The 20,264-nt window shown below is 42.4% G+C and overlaps 1 protein-coding gene across 1 annotated transcript in view; it reads left to right on the top strand.

Annotated features, from left to right (window-relative positions):
- The window catches only part of GC (GC vitamin D binding protein), a 211,483-nt gene that overhangs the window by 164,202 nt on the left and 27,017 nt on the right, over positions 1-20,264 (top strand). The window contains exons 8-10 of the mRNA XM_029598735.1: positions 9,730-9,932; positions 16,707-16,839; positions 19,835-19,932. Coding sequence (XP_029454595.1) covers positions 9,730-9,932; positions 16,707-16,839; positions 19,835-19,932 — 434 coding nt within the window. The remainder of the gene's footprint in view (positions 1-9,729; positions 9,933-16,706; positions 16,840-19,834; positions 19,933-20,264) is intronic.

Here is a 20,264-nt window from a genome sequence, read left to right as displayed (position 1 = left end):
CGGCAATATTCAAAATAATATTCAAGTAGGTTTAAAGCTATCCAGCTACAGTTAGTCAGATAACGTTAATCTGGGATATTCAGTGAGATGTTTATTCCACTGAATATTCAGAACAAATTATCTGGCTAACTGTAGCTGGATAGCTTGTCTGCTGCCAGCTTACTGAATATTATCCCCATATGTTTCAGTATGCTCATATATTTACAATGCAAGAAAATGTATACTTTCTGTACCCATTTTATAACATAAGAATGTATATTTTACATGTGAAATAATTTGTGACACTGCATAAATAAACACCCAGACTTAAACATGGAGGCACGCATTTTATAAAGTAAGCACAAGTGCTTGGAATCATGAATTTGCTGATACCTTCAGCACCTCCCCCTCAACTTCCACCAGTTCACCCAAATCTCTTACCCCAAAACTGCAGACAACAGACAAGTCCCATTTCACTTGCACAAATCAATTTGCAGGTGTAAAAGTGTACGAACAAGTTTGGCAATGTATACATATCTCTTACAAAATAGCAACTGCCAGGCATACTTCTGAATCCCGCCCTGGAACACCCCAGGCTGCCCCTAATATTTCCTGGTAAAATGTGCATGCAAAACCAAAACTACGCACATACTCTCAACATTTGTAAAATAGCATAGTCACGCAAACATGCTTACACATGCATATGCTATTTTTACACCAGAAACCCCTTTGAAAATTCACTCCTAAATGTTTTAGTGTACATTAGTACATTAAAATGGTTTCTGTGCAAATTTAAATAAATAATGCGCTCTAAAATAAAACATAAAACAAAAAAATATTTAAAAAACTGGAAACATGAAAGAAAACAAATAAAAAAATATTTTAATACTGAATACTGTATGCAGAAGCAGATGGGGAGCAAATGTGCTGACTTGAAAAGAGGGGTTATATGGTTGTAGTGACATTGGTGGAAATCAGCTGAGGTTTTGAAGTACTGTAGTGGTGAGAGATGGGTCAGTGGGAGACCTGTGAGGAGCAGGTTGCAGTGGTCCAGATAGGAGGTGGTAAGAGTGTGGAAGGGATGGATTTTGGTGAAGTCAGAGAAAAAGAAAACATGCTTTTAGCAGTATTTTGAATGTGTACAGAGAAGGAAAGAAAGGAGTTAAAGATGACCCTACAGTTGCGCGCTGAAGGGACCAGGAAGATGACAGTGTTATCCACAAACATGCAGAGAAGAGGAAGGGAATCTGAGACAGTCAGAAGTTTATGAGAATCCAAATATCATCTCTTCACTAGAAAGCAAGAGTTCAAAATCAACATAAGTCCATTTGAAGCTATCCCTTTCTAATAGGTCAATCAATGCTATGGAACAGTTGCCTGTTCAGGTAATATATAATGATTTTTAATGAGTAACTGACACAGTTATTATCTTTCACATATATAAGGCTATACTATTTTGTTGCATTACTTGTAATGTTTCTTTTTTGTTCAAACATATGTTTTCTTGGAGGAGGTGAATGAGGATTTCCACATAGCCTAGCCTACAAAAGAACATTTGGTTAAAAGTAGAACATAGTCAGAGTCATAGCTAATTCTTTCTTTAATATTATGCATTTCTCTAGATTGTAGTAACTGAACTAATGGCTGGATATTAAACTAATGCATATACTAGCATTGGAGATATTTAAAATGGTTTGTTTTCTGATGTCTCCTCCATAGTTGTCTACATGAATTACCTGCATTTGCATGCCTTTCTGCAAGCATATATTGGATATTTTCTGTTCTAGTTGTTCAGTTTTTATCTCTGTTTTGTGTGACAATGTTTGTTCATGTTTGACCTGATAGCACAGTTGTTGTTGAATGTGTTCTTTCAAATGAAAGAATTTAGTGGCTTTCTTTATTTTCTGATTTATTTTGAAAATCATTTCTCACTAAGCTGTCTAATCACAGAATGGAATCATCTCTTACTGGCAAACTAATATGGGTGGGATTATTACACGTGACTCTCAAAACAATCCACAAATGTCAAATACAATGAGTGAGAGTCTCTTATAATTTGCACAGTATTGTAAATCTTCATTTAATAGCCAACAAAATTCCACATAAAATAACATTCACACATCATTCACACCATAAAATCAACTATAAGGACAAAAAGATACATATGCATATTCATTCAGTTTGACATTTATCATCTCTTACTGCCCATATGCCCTGAGCAGAATGGATGAGCCAATAGGCACTTTTCTGCCATCATGTACTATATTAATATGCTAGTACTTTCCAAGCCCTGAAAGGGTTTCATTAAATGTGTGCACAGACCAAGAGAAGAATCACTATTCCTGAAATTCAACCAAATTGTGGGAGCATAACCCAGATCTACTACCATTACCTTCGGGAATCTCAGAGTTCTCAATATCACCCAAGGTTCTGGCAAAATATCAGCGCTACAAAGATTTTCTTTCACTTATTCTGAATCAGGAAGCATAGCTGCATAGAATTTTTTGCTCGGTAGAGCCCTTAAAATTGGAAACCACAAAGAAGCCTTTGTTCTGCCCTGAGATGCAAGGATGTAGGGGGCTGCTGATAGAGATGATTTTCGCACACTACAGCAAATTTTAATATTCAGCGCTCCCCTGTGACATCATTGACTGGGCGACGGCATAAGGGGTCATGCATGATGCTGGAGAGTACCTGCTGCTAACTCCAGTGAGCTCCCCTGCACACCCGGGAGCTGTTTTCAATTCATCTCCATCTGCTGGCCTTTGCCTCCTCTGCCGCTGTGAAGTACCATCCCGCAGCCCCCTGGTTGCCACGTGGGTCACTTCCACCATGCCCCCCTGTGACATCATTGACTGGGCAACGGCATAAGGGGCCATGCATGATGGAGGTGCACCCCTTTGTGCGCCTTTCGTGCATTTTACTTCCAAAAATATTTCTGATGTTCCGGTCAATTTTAATCTCTTTATTCAATTATCATTAATCTCTCTACCAATCCTCCTTGATTTCTCAACTCCTTTTCCAACCATGTATATCTCAACCATCTGTGGAAAAGGAAGAAATGGTGACCTTAAACATCCTCATAGACCCTCCTGCCTCCTCTGCTGACAAATCTAAGCTGATTACCATCACACCGTCACTTCTATTTCTCTATTAATCATCAATGCACAATCTATCAGGAAAAAAGTTCCAATGATTTACGATTTAATTTCCTCAAAGTCCCCTGATGCCATTCTCATTTCTGAAACTTGGCTCTTTGAATATGACTTTGTGATACTGAATAGTATATGCCCACCTGGGTATATACCTTTTTCAGAACCCCACCCAAATCGCAGAGGAGGTGGTCTGTTAATTATAATAAAGACTTCCTTGAGACCATTTAGGAAAGTCTTAACTCCAAATTATCCTTATGAATTGATGTTTGTTTCGAGTGAACTTGTAAATCTGTGTCCTCCTACCCTGTTGTCCTCCTACCCTGTTGTCCAACAACTTATCCCCACTAATAGAAGCCTTAACAACTCTCCCTGTTGACCTTCCAAAAACTATAGTAGCTAGAGATTTTAATTTACATTTAGATGGCAGCTCCATATCAACATCTGCTCTAACACTACTTGATTCTTTGTCTGGGCTCGGATGGGTACAACTTATAAATTCACCCACCCACAAATAGAGGGCACACATTAGATCTGGTATTCTACAATCCTACATTTCTAAATTTAACTGCTGTGTCAAACCAAGTACCATGGTCTGATCAATTTTTAACTGCGGTAAAGGGCGAACTTAACAGGAATATACCGATCACCACCAATCAGTGCAAAGAAATCTACAAAAGAAAACATATTGACATAGAAACATTTGTTAACACCTTTCTCCAAAACTTCCCTGTACTTATTAATAATGATATTGAACAAACTATTCATAATTAGAACAATTCGATACTTAAATCCTCGCTTAGAAAAACTACACAAAATCTGATCCAAAACTAACTTTTCCTGGTACACCACAGAGTTAAGAAGAACAAAAACTATACTAAGACGTTTGGAAAGGGAACGGCGAAAACACCCATGCCAAGAACATAAAAATGATTATGCACTATTAAATAAATATAGAAAAGTCATAGACAATGCCAAAAAAAAGCTACTATGCAAATAAAATAAACCTAGCAAATGGAAATCCCAGAGTCCTATTCAATATTGTCAAATCCCTGACCTCCCAAACAGCTATACCAAATGAAAAATTGACGGATGAAGACTGTAACAAAATTGCTTGCCATTTCCAAGAAAAACTAATTAAGATATCTACTGATTTTGAAAACTTACCTATACCTAAAATCAATCTACCAACATCAATCCAACATTACTCTCTGCATCAATGGCAGGGGATGGCAGGAAATTTGAATCAAACAGTTACCAACAAGGGCCCTGAACATGGTGGTTGGTGAAACAGCTAAGTATGGAAAAATGTGTGGGAGCTTGCTGGGCAGACTGGATGGGCTGATTGGTCTTTTTCTGCCGTCATTTCTATGTGTCTATGTTACCTCCCTTTACCTGCTCATTGTCTGACTTTACTGAAACTGACTCTGCTACCATATCTCGACTACTTGCCACAACCAAAGTATCACATTCTCCCTACAATCCTTGTTCTGGAAAACTCTTTAAAGACAGTCGTGAATTTCTTTCCCCAGTCATAGCACAATAGTAAATATATCACTGACAACTGGTATTTTTCCAGACACCCTTAAAAAAGCATCCATAACTCCAATACCCAAGAAACGTATACCAGACCTATATGACCCTTCAAACCTTCGACCCATAGCCTGTTTAAGTTTATTAGCCAAAATAATTGAATCAACTGTATTATACCAACTTACTGAATACATAAATGGCAATAACATACTACATACTAATCAACACAGATTTCGTAAGGGACATAGGACCGAAACCTTATTACTCAATGCTTTTGATACAATCATTCGTGGTTTTGATGCTAATACTGATTTCATTATCATTCTTCTTGACCTCACTGCGGCATTTGATACGTTGAATCATGAAATTCTTCTCTCTAGCTTACAGTTTATTGGCATTTAAGACACTGTGCTCAACTGGTTCACTTCTTTTTTATCAAATCATTCTCAGCTGATAAACCTCAAATCCCATCACTCAGACTGGTACACCACAACAACCAGAGTACCACAAGGCTCTGCATTATCTGCCATGTTATTCAACATTTATCTTCTTCCATTATGTCATATACTATCAGGTTTGGGATTAGAGTTCAAAATCTATGCAGACGATATACAGTTGTTCATCCACTACACTTCCTCATGGGCACACACCTTTTCATTAATTGCCTTATACTTGAATACAATAAAAACCTGGCTCACACATAACAGACTGAAATAAATTTTTCAATGATGACAATATACATTGAATAGAAAAGGCATAATATAGAAAAAAATATTTTTACACTCCTACTCATATTTATGAACATATATTATTCTTATACCCATTCACTAGCCCTCTATTCAGGGGGAGATCCATCAAAAGGAGACGACTTCCTTTATGTTATGAATTCGCTGCTCGCGGGATTCCCCGCGAGCAGGCTCGCTCACCCACGCTGCTTCCTTACCCGATGTGGCAGGGACGCCGACGTCGGGCCTTCCAGCGTGGCCAGAGCTGCGGACTTTGTTGCTGCCTGCGGCCCGGAGGCTGCCCGGACTCGTCCTCTTCACCGCGGCCGAAGCTGCGGACTTTCTGTCTCCCCTGCATGGCCAGGATTTCCGCCAACGTTTCCTGCATCTTTGCAGTGCTAGGCTGCAAGCCCTGGTCTCTCCTGGTGGCTGGAGCCGCCCTCGGTGCTTCCTGCAACAGCGGGAGCCGCTGCCGTCATCGGGGCCTGCGTCTCAGGCCAGCCCTGCCTCTTCCTGTGCTGACGTCAGTGCAGGCCGCTGTCCGCGGTCCTGCACAGCTCTCCTGCTTCTTCCTTAGGTGCTGGCGCACGCCTTTCTGCTGGATTTAAAGGGCCAGGCACAGGAAGTGTGCTGGCCCCACCTAGGGAGTGGATTTCCTACTGCAGCCCTATAAAGGGCTGCTCCATCAGTCAGTCTTTGCCTTGCATCAGAGTTGCTTCACTCTGGAGGCTCCTGCCTGCCAGAGCTCCGTCAGGTCTTCTCCATGGAGTTCTTGTTGTCACGCTACATCAAGTTATGTCTTCGTTGCCTGAGGTCCCCGTCCAGGTGTCCTGGTGTCTTGCTTTGATCCTCCGTTTCCTGATGTTCCAGGTTCCTTGATGTTCTGTTCCTGTGACTTTGTCTTCGATGCTCTTGAGCCTTCTGGTACCTATTAGCCCAGGGGTCCCTCGGATGGACTAGCCTGCAGATGGACTTGGTGTCCTGTGCTCCTGAGCTTCATGTCCTGCCAGCCGTTGGTGGAGCTTCGGATGACTTCGGCTTGGTCGTTGGAGTTCTGCTTCGACTGGATCCTTCCCTGCACTTGTCCGTTCTCAGCATAGTCCATGACCAGCCTCCTTGGGCTGTGTAGGGCGTGCAGTGGGACAGGGTGGTCCATGACCAGCCCATTGGGTCCGCCCTTGTAGGTGGGCTGAGTAGGGCACCCTGAGAGACAGTGCCAAAGTGTATCCTCCCAGCTTTGCCTAGTTCCTCGTCTAATCTGAGATGCCATCGCATCAGCCCAAGTCTTCGTCTGTGATGCCGTCGCATCAGCCCATGTCTTCGTCTGTGATGCCATCTGCATCAGCCTTGGTGTCAAGTCTTCGTCCGTGATGCCGTTGCATCAATCCTGCTGTTATGTCTTCGTGTCAAGCCCCGTCTGCCCTTGACCTCAGGCCAGGCCTGCTGCTCCATGCTGTTCTATGCAGCAGGTCTGAAAGGGCTCGGAATGGTCGGAGGACCATTCACATTCCAACATCATCCTGTTGTTGGTCTTGGGTGCTTGCAGGCCTGGCAGAGGGTAAGACCGTCAGCCATGCTGGAACACACCGTCAACCCTCGGTTCGGTCCTGGATCCGTCTGGGGTTGGGCTGAGGCCCAAGGGCACACTAAACACCCCTTTCTCAACACTTTACTTAAACTATAACTCAAAGGTAAATGCGATACAATGGGGACAGTATTACTACTCAGAACAGTTTAATTCCTGCTATGAGGTTATCATATGGTCACCTGATTAAACTTTAACATCTGCCATTTCAACAACTTTATCATTAAGAAATTGTTTTAATTGAGACGGCAAGAAAAAAGTATATGTAAGATCCCTATATTTTATAATACATTTACACGGAAATTTAATAAAGAATTGGGCTCCCAATTTCAACACACTAGGTTTTAACTCTAGAAATTCTTTTCTTTTAAGTTGTTTCCCTGGCCAAGTCCGGAAAAACCTGAACTCTAAACCCAAGAAAAGATTCCCATTGGCTGCGAAAATATGCTTTTAAGACCCAGTCTCTGTCCGAGTCAAGCAGAAAAGTTATAATCAAAGTTGCAGGTTGTGGTTCTTCCTCTGCTGAAGTTTCTAAAAATTCAGTCAAATTTAAATTTATAGGAGAAAGCTGTTGTGTTTCAGTATTTCCAAAATTTCCAAATATTTTTCAAAATCTATGCCGACAATATACAGTTGCTCATCCCCTACACTTCCTCATGGGCACACACCTTTTCATTAATTACCTTATACTTGAATACAATAAAAACCTGGCTCACACATAACAGACTAAAATTTAATGACGCAAAAACATAACTAATATACATATCAACCATTCCACATTTTTCATGCTCACCCCCGCCACATTTTACATTTAATTCTTACTCCATTCCAATTACCACACAAGCACGTACGTAATCTAGGAGTTATCATGGACTCAAAACTGTCAATGTCAGAAAATATATCAAAATTAACAAAAACCTCATTTTACAAACTTAACATTAAAAAGACTCAAGCCTCTATTATTCCAAGATGATTTTACTCCAAGCATGTATTCTTTCCGGATTAGATTACTGTAATTCCTTATATAATGGCCTTCCAGCCTCAACACTTCTTCCGCTTCAACTAATTCAAAATTCTGCTGCTTGACTTCTAACTGGCTCCAAATTTAAAGACCACATAATTCCAGTTTTGCTAAACCTACACTGGTTTCCAATTAAACAAAGAATTCACTATAAAATCTTAACCTTAATAATCAATTTAATCCACAATCCATCAGCTATCTATGTACAACTCTCTGTTTATATCAACCCCAGCATCACTTATGGTCATTAGACAAAAACCTCCTCGAGGTTCCAACAGATAAAATCGCGAGACTAGAAATGACAAGAAAATGTGCCTTTTCAGTAGTAGGTCCTCTAGTTTGGAATTCCCTCCCAACCACTCTCAGAGCAACATCTAATCCATAAGAATTCAAGAAAAAAATGAAAACATCTCTCTGCTGTACTGCCTTCAATCTAACATTCACAGATTAATATCACCATTCCACCTATGATACTTTCCCCTGTATTATGTTGTATTTTGTTACTTTTTATTTGCTTTGTTTAAAATATTAATTTTTACTTTATTTTATTTGATTTCAATCAAATGTATTTTATTTTCAATATCTATGTTTTTACCCTTTGAATTATGTATGTGTTACCTAAATTGTAAATCGCTTCGACCACACTACGAATAAGCAGTTTACAAGAGACTTTTAAATAAATATATATATTTCCAATAACATCATTTAAACAAACTAAATGATACCAACACAACAGCAATAGTAGGATTGTGTCAGAACACCACCATAATATAATAAGGTTTGTGGAATCATAAGAACATAAGAATTGCCATGCTGGGCTGACCATTGGTCCATTGAGCCCAGTATCCTGTCGCCAACAGTAGCCAATCCAGATAACTCAGAAGTATCCAGCGGATCCTAACAGGATAGTCCATTCCTTATTGCTCACTCCCAGAGGCATGACGTGGAGACGCAATTATAACTGGTTAATAATTGTTTATTTGACACATTTCTCCTCTTTCTGTTCTGAATGTGGTTATTAGCTGCAATTGACTGAGGAAAAATGTATCCTCATGTAACTTGCTCTCTCTTGCTCTTCCATGGAGCTTGCAGACTTGGGGGTAAGTGCCAAGTGTGTCCCTTCTCACTGGCTCCACTGCACTTCTCATGCATTTGCACTTCAAGCAACCCAGGAGACTACCCTTCAGTTGAGCCCAACCAACTTGTTTATTTCACATATACACATAGGGGTACATTTTATTTAAAAAAAAGCCCGAGCACGTACTTTTGTTCGCGCACCAGGCGCAATAAAAGTACGCCAAATTTTATAAGATACGCGCGTAGGAGCATGCCAGGTAGGAAGAAACCATCCTGGCTGCAAGCTCCCTCCAGAGTGTCTCCAAAACTGAAGCATGCTCAAATTAAAAAAAATAAATGAATAAATAAAAAGATCAGACCATCAGCAATCCTTACTTTGGGTGCTGGAAGAAACCACTGCAAAAAGTAGCCATGGGTTACACTTACAGTAAATGGATAGCAGTTATCCCAAAATACACAAAGAGGACTATTAACAAAATGTGATAATGCACATTAATGTGCATTGTTGTTGAATAGGCCTATTTACCAATAACGCCCATTAACGCATTCATGTGCTTTGCTAAATAGTCCCCAAAGTGAACTGGTGGCATGTAACTAATATACCTAAAACAGCAGCGTGAATGCCCTCGATTAACACTGTGCACGTGCCCTTCACAGATATCAGCATACACACTAGAAGTCTGCAACAAGTTATCGTCCAAGAGCGAAAGGGTTGCCACGTGCTGCAAGAAAACGCTTGGCGAAACCCTGATGTGTCTTTACTCCATGCCCCCGGCTGAGCCTCTGTCGCTGTCACCGCCCCAGAGCCCAAAGAGCAAGGTGCTCTGCGACAAAGTCAAGCATCCGGAAGCGAACAACAAGTGAGTACAGCCATGACCTCAGCCCTCTTCCATCCGCTCAGATTCTGCCCAGGCAGAGTGGTTTATCAGCGATCGAACCACTCTGTGGGTCCTGCATGGAAGAGGTTTGCCCTTTTCTGCTCTGCTGCTCGAGAATTATAGCTAATTTTTTTAAGCCTTTGACTTCTGTTTTATTTTACTATATTTTCGCCTGTGTTTTGGTTTTTTTTCTCTGGAACGGCACCACTAGTCACCGACGGAAAGAGATTCTGGTCCCAATTTCTTTTAAAGCTTTCCTTTCCTTTTTTTTTTTTTTTTCTCATCATCGGCGCAATCTGGAGAAACTCAGGGCCCCGTCGCTAGATCAGCTGCAGTGCATCACCCTTAAGAGGTTCATTTTGGAACTGCCCGCATTGCTGCACCAGTTTTCAAAGGGGAAGGGTGCACAGACTTTCACTTGGAAAATTATCTGAGGAAAGTTACCCTGCATGCATTTTTACACTTGATAATTTGTTCAGGTAGTTTTTCTGGTATACTTTTGAAAATTCAAAGGTATGCGCGCAAAGGCAAACCCCTCCCCAGTGCCGCCACCCGCCTCCCCCGTGAACGTCCCTTCTCACTGCAGATAAAAGTATCTACTTACAGGCCCTGCATGCATGTTTTCATCCAGCTCTAGAGCAGCCAATTTTATTAAAGCCCATGTCTGCAGTTATGGATTTGAAAATGACCCGATAAACGTATGCTGAACTTCCTGCAGAACTGCAGCTCTTGCAAGCAGAGGTTCACGAATAATTTTTACTGTAACCCCCTTCCCTGGGGAAGATCCATGCCTAGCATGGTTTATACACAGAGCTGGTTTAAAGTTGAAGAGGGACAGAACGGTGCAAGTCTAGTGACATGCAACAGACATGTCACCCTACTGACGTAAGCTGCTAAATCTCAACAGCCAAACTGAGTAATGTTTGTGGATTTCTGAACAAGTTGTAACAAATTAATGTCACAGCCACAGAAAACTATCAACAAACATCCCTCCTACAGGGTCAGATGCACTATGCATTTTCCCATAGACCCAAAATGGGGAAAATGCTTTAAAACATCTGACCCACTGTGTGCTATGCAATATTTGAAATGCTTACCTGGCAAAAAAAAAAGTGGTCTTCATTATGCATCACTACAACTTTTACTGCTAATTCATTATTTGTTAAACTCAATAATATGTTCCCTGCACATGTCCTATGTACTACTAGAAGCATTCGCATGATAAAGGACAGAGTTGGCAATCCTCTCTCTTTAGGATGGAGGCTTCCAGCTATATAACCTTAAGGTTTTCCATTCTCCACTTTCTTCTTCCTCCCTTACATTTCAAATGGAGAAATCTGCCCTTTTTCCCTTCTAGATCTCTCTTCATATGTTTGGACTGGGGACAAATGTTCATTGCTGCTTTGGTTTTTACTGTGTCTTGTATGCAAAAAGCCACATATCTTACACTCTGTACATGAATATTCCTTACTGATATTGTGGTCATGACTAACATCATCACCTGGGTCAGCGATGCACTGATGAGGCATTTGGGGACTCTCAGAAGCTCCTTTTAATTTATTTTAACTAACAAAGGGCCTGATTTTTTTTTTTTTTTTTAAGGATTTTCTCCCATTCTAAAGGAAGTGATAATGCCCCTTTACAGGTGTTTGGTGAGGCCTCACCTGAAATGCTGTGTTCAGTTCTAGAAAGCATATCTCAGAAAGGATAGAGACAGGATGAAAGCAGTCCAGAGAGGGTGACTAAACTGGTGTGGGATCTGTACCAAAAGACTTATGAGTAGAGGCTGGAGGACCTAAATATGTATACCCTGGAGAAGAAAAGGGACAGGGAGATATGATACAGACCTTTACATACCTCAATAGTAGTAATGACACAGAGCAATCAAACTGTTTCCAGTGGAAAGAAATCTATAGAACCAGGGGTCATGATATGAAACTCCAAGGGAGTAGACACAGGAACCTCAGGCATTTAGCCAAATATGAGAACTGGGACTTTTCATTCTGTTAAGGAATTTAGATCAAATTTTTAACCATTTTACAATGAAGAGAAGTAACAGATAAATTCACTAATTGGACTGGAGAAGTTAGTTACTAAAGGATTTGGCTTATCAAATTGGACATTGTTGCTGGAAACAGGTGTCACAAATTTATTAAGACCTCTCACTGTAAATCAACTGGATTCTAAACATCGGTGAGCTGTCAAGAACCTTTCATTCCATCTTAACGACCATCAGTAAAATTAAGTTGGAAATCATCTAGCTTCCAGCATAATTATTGCTGCTGTCAGGAAATATGTCTTCACAAACAGGGTGGTGGCTGCATGGAGTGCCTGCCCAGAAGAGGTGGTGAAAACAAGAACTATAATGGAATTCAAAAGAGCTCGGGATAAATGCAAAGAATCTCTAATGGCTAAAGAATGAAAATGAAGAAGGGGTAACCTGATTTAACTTTAGATGTAATATTTCTACTTCGGGTAACCTGCACGGAATGGCAGTTACTATCCTCAATAGAAAGCACGGAGATAACCTGTACAGAGCAGCAGTTATTTCCCTAAAAAAAAAACTTGCTGGGCAGACTGGATGGTAGGGATGTGAATCGTTTTAGGACGATTAAAATTATCGTCCGATAATTTTAATATTGTCTTAAACCGTTATGGAACACAATACAATAGAGATTCTAACGATTTATCGTTATAAATCGTTAGAATCGTGAGCCGGCACACTAAAACCCCCTAAAACCCACCCCCGACCCTTTAAATTAAATCCCCCACCCTCCCGAACCCCCCCCAAATGAGTTAAATAACCTGCGGGTCCAGCGGCGGTCCGGAACGGCAGCGGTCCGGAACGGGCTCCTGCTCCTGAATCTTGTTGTCTTCAGCCGGCGCCATTTTCCAAAATGGCGCCGAAAAATGGCGGCGGCCATAGACGAACACGATTGGACGGCAGGAGGTCCTTCCGGACCCCCGCTGGACTTTTGGCAAGTCTCGTGGGGGTCAGGAGGCCCCCCACAAGCTGGCCAAAAGTTCCTGGAGGTCCAGCGGGGGTCAGGGAGCGATTTCCCGCCGCGAATCATTTTCCGTACGAAAACGATTCGCGGCGGGAAATCGCTCCCTGACCCCCGCTGGACCTCCAGGAACTTTTGGCCAGCTTGTGGGGGGCCTCCTGACCCCCACGAGACTTGCCAAAAGTCCAGCGGGGGTCCGGAAGGACCTCCTGCCGTCCAATCGTGTTCGTCTATGGCCGCCGCCATTTTTCGGCGCCATTTTGGAAAATGGCGCCGGCTGAAGACAACAAGATTCAGGAGCAGGAGCCCGTTCCGGACCGCTGCCGTTCCGGACCGCCGCCGGACCCGCAGGTTATTTAACTCATTTGGGGGGGGTTCGGGAGGGTGGGGGATTTAATTTAAAGGGTCGGGGGTGGGTTTTAGGGGGTTTTAATGTGCCGGTTTTGCGATTTTTAGATTTTTCACGATTTTTCACGATATTTTACCCCCCCAAACGGCAACAATACGATTCCCTCCCCCTCCCAGCCGAAATCGATCGTTAAGACGATCGAGGACACGATTCACATCCCTACTGGATGGATCTCTTGGGTCTTTTTCTGCCAACATTAGCTAAGTGTAACCCCCTGGGGCTGGGAAAACCTGGATAGAGGGCCAAAGTGCCCTTATCTCAGTTCAAATATTAAGAGTTCAATACTCAAAGTGTATCGACTCACGCTAATAGTCCAGGATTCCTTGCAAGGAGAGAGATTGACTTCTATGCCCCTTTTGCATTGCTTACATCTTAAACTGCCCCTTTAGTCCCATGTAAACAGCACTATTTATCTCTCAGAGGCAGATAGCAGCGATAATTATGCTGGAAGCTAGATGATTTCCAACTTAATTTTACCGATGGTCGTTAAGATGGAATGAAAGGTTCTTGACAGCTCACCGATGTTTAGAATCCAGTTGATTTACAGTCAGAGGTCTTAATAATTTTGTGACCACCTGTTTCCAGCAACAATGTCCAATTTGAAAAGCCAAATCCTTTAGTAATTTACTTCTCTTCATTGTAAAATGGTTACAAATTTGATCTAAATTAATTAACAGAATGAAAAGTCCCAGTTCTAATCTCTCTCCTGTATTCTTCCCTATTCTCCTTCCTTCTGACAGTACCAAATTGACACTTCTTCCTCCTCCTCCTCCTCCTCCCAAGTGTTTCTTACCTGAGTCAGCAGTAAAATACTCGTGAATAATATTTCCAAACTCCTCCTCTCTGGCTAGGGATGTGAATCGATTTCTCTGTGATGACACAGCTGCTGTTTGGGTCTTTCTAGGTGAAAGACCCTTCTTCCTTCATATGACAAAAAATCTGAGTCCCTGGGCCATAGAGTACTCAGTGAAATTCAAAAAAATGGGAAAAAAAAATCTTATTCAAAGAAAAAACCAAGAATGAGGCAGGAAAGGTAGTAAAACTTCCCCTTCAGACAACCAAAAAAGCTTCGAAACCTTGGATAAAAATAAGGATAAGGCACTCCGTCACCGATTCTTACCCAGGAACTCCCAGAAAACAACCCGAGGACAGCAAAGACATGCTGTCCCCCAGAAAGCAAACTGAGGAATTCATGCCCAGAGATGGTGGCAGGAGTTTATAAAGACTACAAACGCACCAGCCACTAATCACGCTGTACCTCCCCAGACCTTTGAGTTAAACCTTCTGGTAATAAAACCTTGGTTCCTTACATAATGGAGTAGATATTCAAAAGCCATTTGAACGGAAAACTAAAAAGTTATCTATCTAAATAGCTTAGCCATGACATTCGGCAACTTGTCTGGCTAAATTCTAGCCAGATAGCTCTTTATCTGGATAGAATTTAGCTTGATATGTCAGAAGCATTCCTGGGGCGGGCAGCAGATATTCAGAGTTAGCTGATGAACTTAATCGGCTAACTCTGGCAGGAGTGCTGCTAAAAATACCTGGCTATCTCAACATGTGGCCGATTTAAAATCCAGCCGTAAGGGCACTGTTTACTAAGCTTTTTTCTCATAGAAACAGAATAGGAGAAAACCTTTAAATGGACTACTAAGGGGGTTATTTTCTAAAGCTAGCGCACACGAAAAGTCCCTTTTCACATGCGCTAGCTAGATCGGGGAGGAGTAACCACCGAAAGGGGAGGAATCGGGGCGGACGCCGCAAAGACAGCGTGGACGACGAAAAGGTAAGGAGCCTTTTCACTTCCAATTTCGCGCCCAATAGCACCACATTTTACGATGGCGCTATTGGGTGCGAAAGCTGGCAGCGATCGTACCATGGAGGTGCGATCGCGGCCGGCTATCGCAGGCCCGCGCCCCGCTTCGCCCCCCCTGTACCGCGCGATTCACACCGCGGTAGGTTAGAAAATCTAGGCCTAGGTTTGTTCCTGGAACAGTGAAGGATGAAATTATTTGCCTAAAGTCATAAGGGGCATCAGTAGGAGAAGTGGGATTTCCACCCCAGCTTCCCCAGTTCTTAGCCTGCTATTCTAAGTATTAAGCTACTTCCATTCCTACTGTGTTGTCAAAGATCTTACTTGATCTGTCTATCTCCCTCCCTCTGCCACTAAGGTTACTTGGATTCTGCCATGGGTTTGGCTCCCGTAGCCTCTGCTTGAATTCTCTTCCAGATATCCACCACCAACTCAACACAAAAGCATTTGCTCACAGCTCTTTTTGAGCCTTTCTCCCTTCTGCTTTATGTTATGACCCCTTGTCCTTCATCTTTTTGATTTTATGGAAAATACTTCCTTCTGGCACTTTACTGAAATTGGCTAGATATTTGAATGTTTGCATTTTTTTTTAACTTCTCTTTCCTATAATGGCTTTTCTAGAACAGTCCATGCACCATTTTGGTGGACCTCCTTTGAATTGCCTCTAATTTGTGAATGTCCTTCGAGAAATGAGTTCCCAGAACAGCCTAAATAAAGTACTAAGGGGCGGATTTTAAGAGCCCTGCTCGCGTAAATCCGCCCGGATTTACGCGAGCAGGGCCTTGCGTGCCGGCAGGCCTATTTTACATAGGCCTGCCGGCGCGCGCAGAGCCCCGGGACTCGCGTAAGTCCCGGGGTTTTCCGAGGGGGCGTGTCGGGGGCATGTCGGGAGCGGGGCCGAGCGGTGCGCCGTTTTCAGGGTGGGATGCGGCATTTCGGGGGTGGGCCCCGGGGCATGGTTTCGGCCTGGGGCGGTCCGGGGGCGTGGCCGCGCCCTCCAGAACCGCCCCCGGGTCGCGTCTAGGCACGCCAGCGGCCTGCTGGCGCGCGGGGATTTACTTCTCCCTCTGGGAGGCGTAAATCCCCCAACAAAGGTAGGGGGGGTTTAGACAGGGCCGGGGGGGTGGGTTAGGTAGAGGAAGGGAGGGGAAGGTGAGGGGAGGGCGTTAGCGAATTCCCTCAGAGCCCGCTCCGATTTCGGAGCGGCCTCGGAGGGAACGGAGGTAGGCTGCGCGGCTCGGCGCGCGCCGGCTACATGAAATCGGTAGCCTTGCGCGCGCCAATCCAGGATTTTAGCAGATACGTGCGGCTACGCGCGTATCTACTAAAATCCAGCGTACTTTTGTTTGCGCCTGATGCGCCTACAAAAGTACGTGAGGGCGCCCTTTTTGAAAATCTACCCCTAAGGGTACAAAGAATGAAAAGCAAGCAGAATCAAGAAAAAAAAAACGATAAAAAGAAACCGAAACAAGAAAGAAAGACAGACAACTGCAGTTTTTTTTTTCCATTTCTCATAATGCACTCTTTAGATATTCTTATGAGATTGCTCGGAGGAACACAAAGCTTCCAGAGGTGTTTGTGGACAGACTGCATGAAGCTGCTGTTCAGGTTGTGAATGAGTGCTGTGCTGCTGCGGATTCTAATACCTGTCTGGAGAATAAGGTAATGAGATTTTTGTTTTTCTTGCCTTTTGTTTTGTTTTTTTTTTTAACAGCTGGGACAGAGGAAAAAATAAAACCCACCAATATATTTTACAAAAATCTTTCAAAACTTCAATAAGTTAAAAAAAAAATAACTTATTCACTATCATTTCTGTAACTTTCTGCCAACTATAGCAAGCCACATAAAAGTACAATCACATTTTTTTTGCCAACTTTAACGGAATGACATGACCCGCTAACAAGTTGTGGCTGTGGAAAAGGCTTGCTCAACCTGTGGGAAAAGTGCACAGTTCCTGTCATAGAGCCCAATGTAATCAAAATGTGAGTAACACAAAATGTGTGAGAACGTTTAGCACATATTTTCTTTACGCATGCATTAAAAAGCGTGTTAACCACTGATGCAGAAAGCAATTGGTATGCAAATACATCCGGGGTTAATGAAAAATTTTAAAAAGTGTGCTAAGACAAAATGTGTGCTGACTTGGGAGCAAAAAGGTGCACTAAGCTTATCAAACCTTTTTACAGCGTCCAGGTGCACTAAAAAAGGGCAAAAAGTGCACAAACCTTACTAACATTCTTAACGTTAAATAATTGCAGGATCTCTGGTCCAGCCCAGGATCCCTGAACCAGAGCCCCGCTCTGCCCCACAACCACAGTGCCCCAAACCTGGCCCCCCTCCCTTCCTACCTATCCCCCACCCGTTTCATTAAACCAACTCCACACCCACCAAGACAGCACGGGAGAGTTGAGACTCTCCTGACCCGAGGCTGAAGGTCTCCGACTCAGAGTCCTAGGGCAGAGGGTTTCGGCTCGTGGGGTGGAGGGTGGGGGGCCCGGACTGGGGTACCCCAGTGCTTAGTTCATTTTATTTTATGCTGAAAATTTAACTCTTGGAACAGACCTGACATAAAGTTAACTCACATTCCTGGGGATAGTGTTAGTCTATAGTACTGTGCCAGTGTCGTACCAGACCTAAGGTTTTGGGGGTGCAGTGACCCACTCCAGACTCAGGAGTATGGGACTCCTGCACCCCGGGATCTCAGGACCAGTAAATTGTGAGTAAAGTGTACCACACACTAAAACAGAAGCTAAAAGGTGTGCTAACCTTAGCCAATCATATTATATTGGCCTCATAGTTTTGTAATTAGCAATAATCTAATGTCTGTGATACTTCTAAACCTGAACCGATTAAACCATTTCCTGCCTGGTAGGTTTCTCCTGTTCCTTTGGGCTAGCAGCTCAGTTGGAAGTACCAGACTGGGAATATGGTGCCAAGAAACTTCATTACCTGCTACCCAAGGATTTCATTTGCCATTTTTGTTCCTTCTTCCTCTAGCTGAGAGACATAGACCGCGGTTACCTCAAGACCCCAGTAGAAGTGTGCTCTTAAACCAGTCAGTAGTGTCACTGACACTCCCTCCCAGCGCCAGTGCAAGCTCCTGCCACTGGGTTCTCAACCTCTACATCAGGGGTGGTCAAGTCCGGTCCTCCAGAGCCACAAACTGGCCAGGTTTTCAGGATAGCCACAAGGAATAAGCATAAGAGCGATTTGCATGCACTGCCTCTACCATATGCAAATCATGTCATTGTGGGTATCCTGAAAGTCTGGGTGGTTTGTGGCTCTGGAGAATGGAGTTGGCCACCCCTGCTCCTCGTGGATCTCCCACATATTAGCATTCAGTGTTTACGTCACTACTGCTGCTTGATGCAATTATAACAGCAGCTCTTTGTCACATGAAAACACTGCAAGATGCAGGACCTTTGTTGTAGCAATCTATGGACTAAGAAGTGTTAATAGGATCCTGTCCGTAACATTGCTGCAGAAGATTTGGACAGGCCTACCATGTTGGCTGTCGCTAATCCCATGCAATAAAGGTTTAAGGGTTTTTATTTATTTATTTATGTATTTAAAACTCTTCTATACCGTCGTTAAGTTAGTCAACCATCACAACGGTTTACAGCAAGGCACGATAATGGTAGAATGAGTGGTATAGATTACAACTTAATCATGTGCCATCACAATACGGGGGAGACGGGGTATTTTGACAGAAAAGCAGAGAAATAATTTCTGGAAGATGCATTTTGCCCCATAGAAGTGTCAATCTATATAGTGTTACAGCAACCAAGAATTTTTTATTTTTTCAACATGTATTAACATAGCAAGATAGTAAATTATGGCAGATAAAGACCACAAAGGCCTAAAAACCTGGCTCTTCGAGCGAGCCTACCTGGAAGATCAAAAAAAGGGTCACTAACAATAAGAGTTCCGAATTATTGTCTTGTTTACCTGTGATTTTAAATGATTGTATCCAGTCTTTTAGACGAATAATGTAGTTTTATATACTGTTTTGTTATTTGTTTTATGTTTTTTTCTGTAAACCATTGTGATGTATTTTCGAACGCAGGTATACAAAACCTTATAAATAAATAAATAGACAAAGGCCCATCAGGTCTGCCCAGCTGTGATTTTATTAGCATTTTCCCAAAGTAGATCAAATTCCAAAATGGAATCCACTCCCAATCCCATTGTGTCCCTTTTGAGGTTGCAACTGCTACTCTGTACAGGTTACCTCATGCCTTCCAGGAAGCACAATCAGTCATATCACTGCTGCCTTGACCTGCAACTGTTAAAATTGGTGATATGACCAATGTGCTACTGTAAACCGCCTAGATGGATTATTTTAATCTTATTAGCAGTATATAAAAACTTTTAAATGAAAAAAGTACATAAATAAAGCTCCCTTACCATGAACAGGTAAATGCTACTGTCTTTGCCCAATACTTGACCCTCTTCCCTTAAGTCTGGAAATCTCTCTGTACTTTAATGACTTCATTTATGGCCAGGTCACTGATTCCCAAATGGACTGTGAGATCTGTAATAGCACAAAGAATCTGGTTTGATTTATTAATTTTTAGAATTTGTGATAATCTACTCATACGAACCTTGTAGCGGAACATTGAATTTCAGGAGACATTCTTCTCATTTTTCATTGCAGAGACCACAGCTAAGGGCAGAGATTTTTAAGTTCCTAGCTGAGGCAAATGCATTGTGTGAAGATTACAACAACTATACATTCACCGATTTCAAAAAAAGGTATAAGTTAGGTTCTGGGCATATCATATCATTTTTTATTTTAATTAAGAGTACAATATTGATGTTTAACCAAGCACTTCCCTAGCATCGATTTCTCCTTCTCCCTTTATTTAAACCTGTGTAATACAAAATGCATTTTTTGTTCTTTTTGACAACTGATCCATACTAATTTCACTATATTCTGTCTTAAAGTCCATAACACTTGAATATAGTCAAAGAACAACAGAAACTAAACAGGACATTGTGCCAGATATATGTGGCACAATGTCCTGTATCAGATTGGTGGTACAAGCTGTTTAATAACAGAAGGTGTAGGCAATAACAGAACAGTT

Source organism: Rhinatrema bivittatum, chromosome 1, assembly GCF_901001135.1.
Source record: "Rhinatrema bivittatum chromosome 1, aRhiBiv1.1, whole genome shotgun sequence".
Lineage (NCBI taxonomy): Eukaryota > Metazoa > Chordata > Amphibia > Gymnophiona > Rhinatrematidae > Rhinatrema > Rhinatrema bivittatum.
This window is presented reverse-complemented; position numbering and strand designations above follow the sequence as displayed.